Source organism: Polychytrium aggregatum, assembly GCF_025602895.1.
Source record: "Polychytrium aggregatum strain JEL109 chromosome Unknown BJ171scaffold_12, whole genome shotgun sequence".
In the NCBI taxonomy this organism is placed as follows: Eukaryota; Fungi; Chytridiomycota; class Chytridiomycetes; order Polychytriales; genus Polychytrium; species Polychytrium aggregatum.
The window spans coordinates 471,828-484,035 of NW_026516214.1; the positions used below are offsets into that span (position 1 = coordinate 471,828).

Consider the following 12,208-nt stretch of genomic DNA (forward strand, 5'->3'; position numbering starts at 1 on the left):
CGAGGTGGGTGGTGCAGTTGGTAGCATAGGCATTGACAGCCAGTGTGAGAAGCTGACTGTGAGCACCATCAGGCAGACGAGGGGCCGGAGGCAGGTCTGCGTGCCGAGTGGTCTGGTAGTCGCCAAAGGAAGCGACCAGCTGCTTGTCGTATTTTTCATTGTCCCCGGTCGGCGAGAGGGCACCAGCCTGGACGATCGTGAAGCATTGGCGAACGAAAGCAGGGGTGGACTTGGAGATGACGGGGATGGGAAGATCCTGCTCGATGCACCGGAGGATGTGCAGGTTGAGCAGCCTGGATGCCTCGAACTGGATCTGGGTCATGGCCTCGACGGTGGCCTGGATCTTGTCGCGGAGAGCGGGATTGAGACAACAGCCATCCATCGTCTGCTTGAAGCAGCTGAACTGAGGGGCGGATGACCTTCCATCCACGAGTGGGACGACAGAACTCTTGAGGGGCCGGTATTTGGGACACTTGCTGGTGTTGCTTCGCTGATGATCGGTGCCATCGCACTTGCGACATCGCTTGCCGGTACTCGAGGAAGTAGATGGACCAGGCTCGGTGGGATCGACATCCATTGGATCTGCAGAAGCAGTGGTGGTGAGCGACGGAGCAACAGACGACCAAGCATGCGTGGGATCAGAATACGAACCAGAGACAGGCTCCGACTGTGACTTGGCTTTCTTGGGCCTGGGTGGCCGAGGCTGGCCATCACCGGTACCCTTATGCTTCGGAGGCATGGGGGCAGAGGATGCTGGATGCCTGCCAGTGGTACTGGTCAGAACAGAGACTTTTTTATCGTACAATAGCGCGATGATCAGATCAAGGCGAGATGAGGGAAGAAAGCAGCAGAGACGAAGGTGTGGCATTTATACCCGAGAGCAGGAGCCCGTCTTTGCGGGTTGGTTGGGGAAGCGACCTGTTCAAAAATCGCCGAGAGGTTGAAGCCAGGGATGTGAACGCGAAAATGGCGGCGTGATTGGAGGGACAACCCCAAATTGGAGGAACTCAACCCCAAATCGGTGGGGACTCAACCCCAAAGAAGTTCTCGATGGGATTGAAGTCGGGTGAAGCAGGTGGGGTGAAGATCACTGACCATCCTCGGCGATCGATGCAGTCCAGGACAGCCCGTGTCTTGTGCATGCTGACATTGTCCATCACAATCACAGAGTCGTCTGGGAAGCTCGCTCGCTCAAAGAACTCGACCATCGAGTGTGTCTTGAATGATGTGGGGATGTACATGCGATGCAGCACACCAGAGTGGTTGATGGCAAATGCAGCCGAGACAGACTTGTGCTTCATGTGATTGCGCTGGCGAAGAGGAGCACCCCTCGGTGAGTATCCGTAGAGCGGAAAGGTGGTTCGTCTGATCCCTGTCTCGTCGACAAAAACGAATCGTCGTGGGTCGATGGAGCGGACCTGGTCCCTGAACTGTGCCACTCGCTCATCCAGTCGCTTGGACTTGTAGAGGTGTGTTGCCCTCTTGTGTGAGAGACCTGCTCGGTGGATGGCAGTGTGGTAGAGTGAGAGTGATACTTTCCTCTGGAGGATGGACTCGAGCTTGCATCGCAACACAGGACCAATCTGGAACGGGTCCTGTTCAATCAGGGTGCGAATGACTGGACATGCCTGCTCGAAGAAAGTGGATCTGCGAGCTGGGACCCGGGATGGGTCATCCAGCTTGCATCCTCGGTGCCATCGATGGATGGTGCTCTTGGATACACTGAATATGGAGGCGACCTTACGCAGGCTATGGATGAGGGCGTAGCATCGCAATGCGGCGGTGCGAAAGTCGGATGTGTGGCGAATGGTCATGGCCAGCGCGCGATAACATTGGGTAACAAAATATTCGATGAATGGTCAAAAACCCGGGTGTCCCGTTTTTTATTGGATCTACTGTAAACTATTGGCCAAATCTGGGTGGCCCTCTCAACGCTCAAACCCTGCGCGCCACTTGCGGCTGCTGGGGATTTGATCGGAGACTTTGTTGAGTATTTCTCCTCCATTCAGTCCAATCCCTGCATCACTGGCCTCACACCGTTTCCGCCGGACCGGGTATCTCGCGCCGCGATGGTCAGAAAGGGATCCGGCTCTGTCAAAGTAAACGCGAAGAATGTGTCGAACGCAGTCCTGACGCATCAGGTCTTTCAATCGTTGCTGTCAAGCCCCATTCGCGTCGAGGCATTTGAGTTTTTTCATAACGCGCTCACGTCGGGATTCGACAGAAGTGCTGACCTGTCATCCGATGCAACTGCCAAGCTCGATCGAAGATTCAGTCTCGTCAAGGCCTATGATGAGTTCTCAGGGATCCTCCCAGAAAAGCCAAGTCCGACGTTTATTGACGCCGCTTTCGCGCTGGCTCGATGGAGCACCCGGCGGCTGCTCTCGCTGAGGGATTGTCTTCTCGACCCTATCCACCAGGAAGCCCCACCACAGCCGCTGTGGGGCTATCTGGAAATATTGAATGCAGCGCACGAGTCCCTCTCGGCTTACGAATCCGAGAATATTGTCAACCCATCGGCCTACGAAATTGTGTGGAAAAAATACGGTGTCGAGGTTCTGAACATGGATCCACAGAACATGGGCATTGATGAAGGGACGCTCCAGAACGGCGCCGTTCTATACTATACGGAGCTCTGCAAGGACCAAATTGCCTCCATTTCCCTGGAGGAGCTTATACAGACCATCTATCACTTGACTGGCCTCGGCTTGGGATACAGCATTTTCCCGCTGTTTGCGGAGCAGCTACACTTGAAATGCGGCATCATCCGACTCAAACACGAGGTCATCCCCAGGCTCTTGGCCCTTACCCTGATCCAGGCTCACTTGGAAAACTACCGTCTCCTCGAAGCGATCATCTGCAATTTCAAGTCACTGGTCTCGGGAGATGCGGCAAACCTTGCACTTGAACTCAGCTGCCATCTTCCCAATGGTGAATGCACGAGCTTGCTGGTCGATCACTTCAAGGGACTCTTTACTGCCGAGGGCATCTGCACGGCTTTCTTGCCGCTGGTGATGATGGGGAATACCCACTCGCTGGCCATTCTGGAGTTGTGCGTCATGGAGTTGATGGATCAGTCAAACGAACCGGATGATGCAGATCCAGACAACGCCTCCGTTCGAAGCTCCGTATTCCGCCTCTCGGTTGCTGCGTCGCGCTCCAAAAAACCCCGCACCAGCGTTGCGCTGCGCTCGACTTTGGCTAGCCGCGTCCCGCCCAAAGAGCCCCGAGCTATCAACACATCCGATGAGAGCATCAGATTGAAAATGGATGCACAGCAACTCCAGTTCATATCCCTCTCGACATACGTAATGATTATTCTCTCGGCTGTCGGCGGCAAGGCCCCTCCAAGTGCCGTAAGCGAGCTGTGCGCTTTCTTTGAGGATTGCTGCCATCCCAACCTCCTCGAAACAGTTCCAGCCAAAGTTCACAAGCAGCTCATAGAAGAAGTGTTTATGTTCTCATGCGAGCAGAATCTCTCGGGTGTGATCTCGGCCATGATGGAAATCAAGTGGATGCCTGCCTCGATTGAAAAGTCGTTCATGAGGGCTGTCGATCTGGGCCACCAAAATGTTGTCCATATCTTTCTCGAATACTATCTCGGCGCCGAACCCAAGAACAACCCATTTGAACTGCCGCGATTGTTCTTTGACGGCGACATCTTTGCGCTCCTCCCTCTAGCAGCTGAGCGCTTTCCAAGCGAGGCCTCGTGGTTCTTGGAGCAGATTTCACTGATCCCCATCCCGGCTGCTCTTCCGCGGTTCAAAACCCGATCTGCGTTTGTGCCGTCGTCCCCGGTACTAGGCATCAAGTTTGGAGTAATGAAGTTGAGCACCGCGATAACATCCGTTCGCAGCACCACGTTCTGGAGCGCCGTATCCGTTCGGTCCCAGCTTCGGCGGGGCTCTGGCTCAGACGACTTTGAAATCGAAAGCACAATATGCATGGTACCAGAGGGGCTTCTCACCCGGGATGCCCGCTACAACCTTGCCATTGGGCCGCGCTATTTTCACGCCAACCCGTTTATCCGACTACTGGCCACCGGGGACGAGAATATCATCCTTCAGCCGGTGATGCGTGCTCTCATTGAGTACCACTGGGTCCGCGGATACTTTTGGATTCGCTTTGTTGCTCAGTTCCTGACGACCCTGACTCATATATTGATTGTCTCGTGGTTTTTTGTCCTTGTCGTTCAGGTGAACCTGGACCCGAGCGATCTGGGAGCTGCGCAAAGCATGTTTACAGTGTCCTTCGTGGTTCTCTTTGGGTCGCTCTTCTTCCTAGGCCAAGAGCTTCGCGAGTTCCTCGATGCCCCGCAAAAGTACATGTCCTCCATATCCAACGCCATCGATATCGGAATCCACATGATCTCCATCATCATCATAATCCAAGCCGTTTACCTTGGAGGATACGTCCCACCGCTGCTGATGGCAATCATTCTCGTGTTTTGTGCAACTCGGATTCTACTTCACCTTCGTGTGATTCCAAGCATCGGACCGATGATACGCATCTGGGTCTCTGCAACGATGAATGTTTTGCCGATTCTTGTTCCAATGGCGATCATAGTTGTGAGCTTTGCGGCCGGGTTCTACATGATTCAGCTCACGCTGCCACAAATTGGATCAGCCGTGGTGTCCTTCGGCTCATCAGTCCAAATCGTGCTCACGATTGGAACAAATGATTACACGTAGGTGCACGGGATGTCGCAAACTGGATGTACTATGTCTGCATCCGGGCCTTTCCGATGACCCATCCCCACACTCTTCAGAGTCCAATGATTCCGAACCGCACTTTGGATCAACACTAGCCCATCGCCTTACCAGTCTTCTACCCCTCCGTTCACCAGGGTTCTGCAGAACTCCTTGAATCCACAAGTGTTCACCCTGAGAATGCTGTTTTGGTTTACGTTTGTGATCTTCCTGGTAATTTTGTGTGTCTCGGAACTATGAAGCTCAAAGTGGCTCCTTGGAAATGGTTGTGGTTAGATTGAGTGGTCATAATCGAATTGCACAATGTCTTCAGGAAGGACTGAATGCCTCGGCCGAGCAATGATTTGGCGATGTGTGCCGACATGCTAACTACTGGTGCTCGTTTGATACACCAGTTGAATATCATCGTTGCCTTGATGACGGTGAATGTCGTGGATATCCACTCCAACCTGAATGCTGCCTGGCTGATGGAGATTGCCGATTTGATGGTAGAGTTGGACCTGCTGTGGCCTGTTCCGATTCGCTACTCCCTGAAGCCTCGCAAAGCTTTGGAAAGAAAAGTCCATCCAGTCACAACGATCTCAAGCCACGGCGGTCCAACAGATTTCTACGGCGGCATGGTGCTGTCTAGTGCCCAATCGACATACGTTTATTTGTACACCTGGCCAACCTCGCAAGTTTCGGCTGGACGCTGGTGGCATAGCATTGATGACTCCAAGGCCAGTCCCGAAAGTCAGATTGTCAACGAGGAGGAATACGACAAATCCAACCTGATTCAGGGCATGGGAAAGTGGACGAGCGCCATCTACACACAAATCGAAATGAAGAGAATGCTCGAGGAATCTACGGAGAAACTCGACTTTCCGATGAAGATGCCGTCGCCAGACGAAGCGACTCAATCCGTGCCCTCCCTCAAAAAAAGTGAGGAGATATCGGGTGTCTCGAAAGGCAACATATCGTCGGACTATAGCTCGTACTCGATTGCGCGATCTGTGGGTGACTCTTTGACAGCCATATCCAAGAGCTCGCGGGATAATGCCAAATCCGGCCTGAGCTTGACTGGGGGCAACAGCAACTGGAATAATCTCTTCCGTCGAGACCGATCTCCCTCCCTTGGAGCCTCCCCGCGGCAAAATCAGGACAACAGCAACTCAGCGCAGTGCCCAGACCCAATCGGTTCCCGATCGGAAGGAGTCAGTGGATCGGCCGCCGCCCAGAGCATAAATTCGCTGACGCGGTTTCGAGAAAGCCCACCCCAATTCAAGCCTCCTGCAGCGCTAGCAGAGCAGCGTTTGATAGAGCCACCGGGCGAATCCATCATTCCGATGATGTCCGTGAGAAGCACGAGTAGGTTCGAAGCTGCAGAGGCCACCGCCATCGGCGCCGGTAAATCCGAGCCACCAGGATCCGCTAGCACTTTGGGCCCACCGGTTCCGTTTGGAATGAAGGCTCCAACCGCTGGCGAAAAGGAGGCATGCTCCACAGTCGAAGCCACCCAACCTACGACGGCCGTGAGGAGGTACTGGACCGACGGTGCCGGACTCCGTGTGTCTAGACAGACTCTTGATGATCCAAACAAGAACCATGATCCAATCGGGGGCACCGGGCCCTCACTACCTCAGATATCGGAGGGACTCCAAAGCTTCAAGGCGGAGGCCCTTGAAAGCATTACGGACCTCAAGGCTCTCATCCGTTCGCTCTGCAAATCCATCAAAGATCAGATCCAGGAACAGGCCGCCGACATGAGAGCAACCGAGTCTCGAATTCAGCATGAGCGTGAGGAGCGCAACCGAATCATGATCAAGGTGAATTTAGAGGTGCAGCGATTTGCCAAGCAATACCAACTCTCGACCGCCACGAGTTCCAAATACAGCTCGTGAAAGTACAAACGGGATCGCTCTCGCTAGCACTGCAGCTGTAGCTGTATCCGAAAAATAAAACAAAATATCCACATGAACCAGAATCATCCACTGGCAATATTCCCTAGCTTAGCAGGAAGCCTCCAAGAACAAACCACGTCATTTTGCCAGTGAGTCCGACCCCAGGCAGTCCCGCCTCGCCGCCGCCGCCGCATCGCTCACTCCCGCTGACCCGGATGCCCGACTCCCAGGTGCGAAATTTATCGGTCCTGTGGAATGGGGGTTGCTGTCGATCGGGGCCTTGGCAAACAACGTCCGTGAAGTTGCTCTTTGTATCTTGGGCACAGCCCTGTTTGGCAGGACCTCGAATGGCGGCTGGCTTGGGGCCGGAATCTCAAGGGCACGCGAGATCTGTGGTGTCTTCGAGGGGATCTTGATGGGGCGATGGCCGATGGGAGTTCTCCCAGCAACCGACCCTTGGGAGCCTTTGCTGATGATCGGCGTGACCATAGCAACGGCGTTGTTGCCTCCGACATTGGGCTGGGCGCCAAACAAATTTACACCGCCGATACGGCCAGAGCGAGTGTGGGCCGCCATCGTGTGAATTGTCTGCACGGGGCCGTGGCTCCCTCTGGCCTCGACGGCGACTTGGAAGGCAGCAAAGCCTGTGCTGGAAGCGGCAGCAGCACCGCCGGCCGGGGCAGGTGCCAGGCGGAAAATATCAGGGGTTCCTGAAGTTCGCCGGCGCTTCTCGTTTCCACTCTGATTTGGCAGCTCATGGTCATCGGAGGACTCATGATGGATAGTAAGGACAGGATCCAGCTGGTTTGTACCGGGGCGGCCTCCGATCGAACCAGATAATCGACCCTCGCGAGTGGGATGGTTTCCACAAGGCAGCGATGGCGACGACGACGGTTCTACCGAGTCGCCGGCACAGGACAGAAGGTGACAATTAGCGTCCGATCGCTGAAGACAGGAGTCCTCGACTGCGTAATACTCGTCCATTAAGTGGAGGTACTCGCTCATGGTATTGACGGGAATGTCTGCCAGAACGCCATCGCTGGATCGGCGGATCGAGGGCTGATGGGGCGGCGGGTCGAGCCCGGACAAGGACGGGTCGTCGTTTTCGCAGAGGTACGTACCCGCCTGAACCTTGTCCATCAAAAAGACTCCTTCGTTCATGTCGACATCATCGAGCGCTGCACAGGAGGGTGTGAGGCGGCTCTCCTCTTCGAGCAATGGGTCAACATAGACCTGATCGGGCTCGCCCGCGAATCCCGCAAAGCCGTCGCCCATGGAGCTGCCGCCGCTGCAGAGGGTGTGCGGGGCGTCACTCGAGGACAGGCTCCTGACCAGCAAGTAGTGATCTTGCAGCGAGTGAGCAAGAGGAGTCTTGATTGGATTGCTGGGCATGCGTGTGGGCGAGCGGGGGAGGCTGGATTCATGGTCATCGGTCTCGCTGTCCGCGTCGGGGGCATGGAGACTGGCGAGCGCGTCGCCACCGACGAGGTAGTCCCGATGGGTCAGGGTCGCTCCAGCGCTCTTGGAGGTTGTCAGGCGGCATGGAAACGGCACCTCCATGCCCTGCAACGGTCGACGGCTGGCTGTCGGGGTCGATGTCGTCAAAGCCTGGAATCCGTGGATGGTGCTGGGCGTCAGCTCGGGACGAAAGTCGGGAGGATAAGGCCGCGGATGGCATGGGGTTTGCGATGGGTCGGCAAAGAGGCCGGGGTGCTTCAGATGGTGACGGGTCGGAGACGATGTTGGGCTGGAGTCGAGATCGCTGCGGGATCGCTGGGACCAGATCTCCCTATGGGGACGCGGATGCGGCTGTGTGCTCATGGCGGTAGATGGCAGTGCCGGTCCGTGGAATGGGAGCGGGCGAGGGCAAGAGTAGGGCTGGCCAGAAGCGGAAATGTGTCAGGCCTCTTTGCACGGGAGAGAAGGGGAAGAGGGTGCCGGGGAGGGAAATGCGAGCAAAGAAGAGCAGCCGGGGAGGGGAGCAGGACAAAAGCCCGCCGAAACGAGGGCAGCCCCTCAGGGCAGGTCGTCGCCGGCGTATTCCCAGGCCGGCGGAAGGCAGGATTTGGGCGCCATTCCAGCCGAGGGTCGCTTGCGGAGGCTTTCTTGACCCCTCGGCCGTGGTGGACCACCGCTTGGAGCTGCACGGCCAGTTCCTCTGTTCATCTGGGCGGTGCTGCTGCGATAGTCTCCCATGACCCGCTCGACTCCGGTTGCTGGGTGATCCCCGCACTCGTCTTTGGGTCAGCAGCCCGCGAGCCTCGAAATGGCGGGAAGGTCCGGGCAGGCAGAGCATTGACCCCGAGCAAATGCGACCGAACAGTGCTTGCGGTGGGGAGGGAGATTGCACAGACACCCGATTCAAGTACCTGACTGTCCACGTTTTCGGATGAGAATTCACACAACGGCCCTCCATCGCACCCTTGGACCCTGCATCTCTGCACCTTGGATCCTGCATCTCTGCGTGCCCCTCTGCTCCAATACAGTGCGTTGATAATGATGCGACACATTGCCTCATTCGGACAGAGACGCTATCATCGCCCTGGGCGTCTGTCCCATGGAGTCCCTCTTCGATCGACATCTCATCGGCCGTGGCCATCGCAGCACCACGAAGCGCGGAACTTGAAACGCAACCTGGCCAAACCCGGGATGCATCCGTGTGTCACGTGTGCGATCAGACAATGAATTCATTGATCCGGTGCGCAGCCGGATCAGATCACGCCGTGGCTTGTGCTGTCCTGGCTGCGCACGCGAATTTTTGTTGATTGGATAAATACCTGGGCCAGCGCCGTTCCTCTTGGATTGCCCATCTCCATCGGCTCGGCTGCCTGTACCGCTGACCCGCCCGCTTGGAACTGCCGCTGCCCCTTTCGCGCACACTTTGCCTGGACACCACGCTCATCATCTGCGCTGTTTGGACGCCGTCCTGGCTTCTGCCCTGCCCTGCCCTGCCCCGGAGGAGTCGAGTCCTCCTCCCCGGTGATTTTTACCCCCCCCCTTTCCCTGATTTTTGCATTGCCGGAGCAATCCTCACGCACGCGCAGCTGATGAGCAACCAAGTGCTTGTCCTGAGCACAACAACGATGCAGCAGACTTGCCTGTCTCTTGGCGTTGAAGCACACGGGAGGGTCTTCGTGCCCTCCACCTTCGTGGTGTATAATTCTTGCCAAGGCATCGAAGAGCAACCCCCGGCTGCTGCAATTTCCTTGAGCGGCTCGCAAGGGCTGTTCGGAAGGCGCGGCGTCGGGTCCATCCTCTATATTCTATGTCTTCTCTGATGCCTTCATTGGCGTGCCACTATGTGGTGCTGAAAGTTGAGAAAAACCATAGGGGATACATTTCTTGAGCGACAAAGTTGGCGTGGCCTGTCCTTGGCTGCCAGCGGCCCATCGTTGGTTGGCTTTGGATTTGGTCAAGCCAAGCAACATTTTACTTGCCAGAGCGCGGACTGGAGTATGGAGTACCCAAAGTGAAACGGAGGCAACGCTATGCATTCTGATGAGGAGTTTGCGGCCTCGTGACATTGCGTGCCGGCCATGATGGCTATCTGCCACACTTGGTTTGTGCACCACTTTGGCGTGTCCAGCCCAAGAGCGAGCACTATATTGCTTGTGTGCAGGGCAATTTCGGAGACTAGTCCTTTGACTGCAAATGGCCTGCTGGATGCAGGTCATCACAGGCTACAGGTTTGATTGGGAAGTATGGTGGGCACGAGCTTGCGAGATGCTCGAAGCAGCTGAGCACATCGCAATGAGATGCAATATCGATCGGTCGTTCCGTGGCGGGAGGGAGAGCACCATCCTTCGTGGTATGCAACTTCGGAGCGTGGGAACAGGCGCTGTCCAACTCCGCTCACGGCCAAGAGTGCATCGTCCACCACTCTGCTCAGTCTGGGAGCAACTCATCCATTTCCATTTCCTAACGAACTGTATTTACAGTGTCCGATTCAAATCGGTAACAATGCCGCACCATCGCTGTCGCAGCGACCGTCGCGCCACTTTGCGGCCCCTTCTTGCGGTTTTACTGGAGGCCGGCAAGAAGGAAAGCAAAAGGAGGGAGAGGACTCCCGCGCCCTTGGGGCAAAGGACGAACGACAGACCAGTCGGAGCCACCTCAAGTGTCGACAGACACTGGACTGGACGGAGGGGTAGTGCTACAAATGCAATGGGACAAGCGAGCGGCAAAGAGCTGAACAGTACAAACGACAGAACCATCAAAGAATGCAAGGCGGTGAGAGAAGGATTGGGTGAGGAACAAGACTAGGGAGGCTGTGGGAAGCGAAGAGAATTAAGGTGTGCGATCATCAGTTGCAGCGGAGAGAGGTGGAGTGAGACAGTTGTCCTGTCCGCAGGTGTATCGATGGGATGAGCCAAAACCGAGAAAGATGGACGCGGGGGATGGGGTGCTTAAGCCTTGTCGGCAGCGGCCTTCTTGGCAGACTTCTTGGGCGCAGCCTTCTTCTCAGCGGCGGCCTTCTTGGGAGCAGCCTTCTTCTCAGCGGCAGCCTTCTTGGGGGCAGCGGCCTTCTTCTCGCCAGCAGCCTTCTTGACAGCCTTCTTGGGGGCATCCTTCTGCTTCTTGACCGCAGCGACCTTGGCAGCGGCCTTCTTGGGAGCAGCCTTCTTCTCACCGGCAGCCTTCTTGGGGGCCTTCTCGGGCTTCTCCTCAGTCTCCTTCTTCTTCAGCTTGAGAGGTCCGGAGGCGCCCTTGGGCTGGACGAACACGCCCTTGTCGACACCAGACTTGATAGCGGTGTTGATCAGCTTGTCGGCGTTTTCGCTGAGACCCTGTGGTGCAAATGCTCGGTGCTTAGGCGTTGTGTCTGGATGGCCCGGCGCTTCAAAGTGCGGGGGGGGGTTCGGTCTCGGCCGGTGTTGGTATCAGCATCAGCATCAGCCTCGCAGACAATGCATGGGTCTCTTACCTTGTAGCTCTCGTGGATGTACTTCTTGATGGCCTGGCGGGACGAGCCACCACGCTCCTTCTGCAGGTTCGCAGCATCCACGTCAAAGGGAAACAGCGTATCAGCCAGATGTTCGGACGAGTCTTTGGTGCGGCTCGATGGTGCTCTAGCAGCGCGCAAGTGCTTCGTTTTCGCCTCGCATCCGGACAAATGTATGCTCTGTCGCAGCCTTTTGCTCGGGAGCGGACCGAAGTGTCGATCCAATATGGGGACGTGGCACTTGCTGGACGCGAACAGACAGCACCGACTCTGGCTGCACTACGGGAGAAGATGCACTGGATGAATCGCCACCATCATATGCTTACCAGGTTGACGATGGCAGCGCGAACCATCTCGAGGTAGGTGGGGTGGTCGGCAACCTTCTTGGCAGAGGCCTTGGGCTTGGTGCTCTTGGTAGTGGCGGCGGACATTTCGGATGTGCGGTTGGGGGGGGGTTGTGCTTGTGGCGAAAGCGGTGGTCGGACTTGGTGGAGCGACGGACGGAATGCGTTGGAAAGCAGAGGGGAAAGGCCAGGCTGGCGCCGGATTGGGGGCCGCTGGCTTTATAGGAGTCGCCACAGACGCACTTGGGGCAGCAGCAGGGGAACGGCGGCCACGGGCCAGGGAGGCCGCCGGGGGTATATATACCTGTGACACAGTGTGCGACGGCTCGCGGC

The 12,208-nt window shown here is 56.4% G+C and overlaps 1 protein-coding gene across 1 annotated transcript; it reads right to left on the bottom strand.

The window, feature by feature from the left end:
• Window positions 1–10,497: 10,497 nt before the first annotated feature.
• On the bottom strand, window positions 10,498–12,128 carry BJ171DRAFT_498743 (protein HIL-5). Its single transcript, XM_053110405.1, has 3 exons — window positions 11,858–12,128; window positions 11,514–11,573; window positions 10,498–11,376 (listed from the first exon to the last, which is right to left on the bottom strand). The coding sequence occupies exons 1-3, from the start codon at window positions 11,960–11,962 to the stop codon at window positions 10,996–10,998; spliced, it is 546 nt and encodes a 181-aa protein (XP_052968189.1). The 5' UTR covers window positions 11,963–12,128; the 3' UTR covers window positions 10,498–10,995.
• Window positions 12,129–12,208: the final 80 nt, after the last annotated feature.

Excerpts from the sequence above, each read along its gene's own strand:
- BJ171DRAFT_498743 (XM_053110405.1), bottom strand. The coding sequence starts at position 11,962 with ATGTCCGCCGCCACTACCAAGAGCACCAAGCCCAAGGCCTCTGCCAAG. Across the intron at positions 11,574-11,857 it reads GCGCTGCCATCGTCAACCTG|AAGGAGCGTGGTGGCTCGTC; the intron begins GTAAGCATATGA and ends GCGAACCTGCAG. Across the intron at positions 11,377-11,513 it reads ACATCCACGAGAGCTACAAG|GGTCTCAGCGAAAACGCCGA; the intron begins GTAAGAGACCCA and ends TTTGCACCACAG.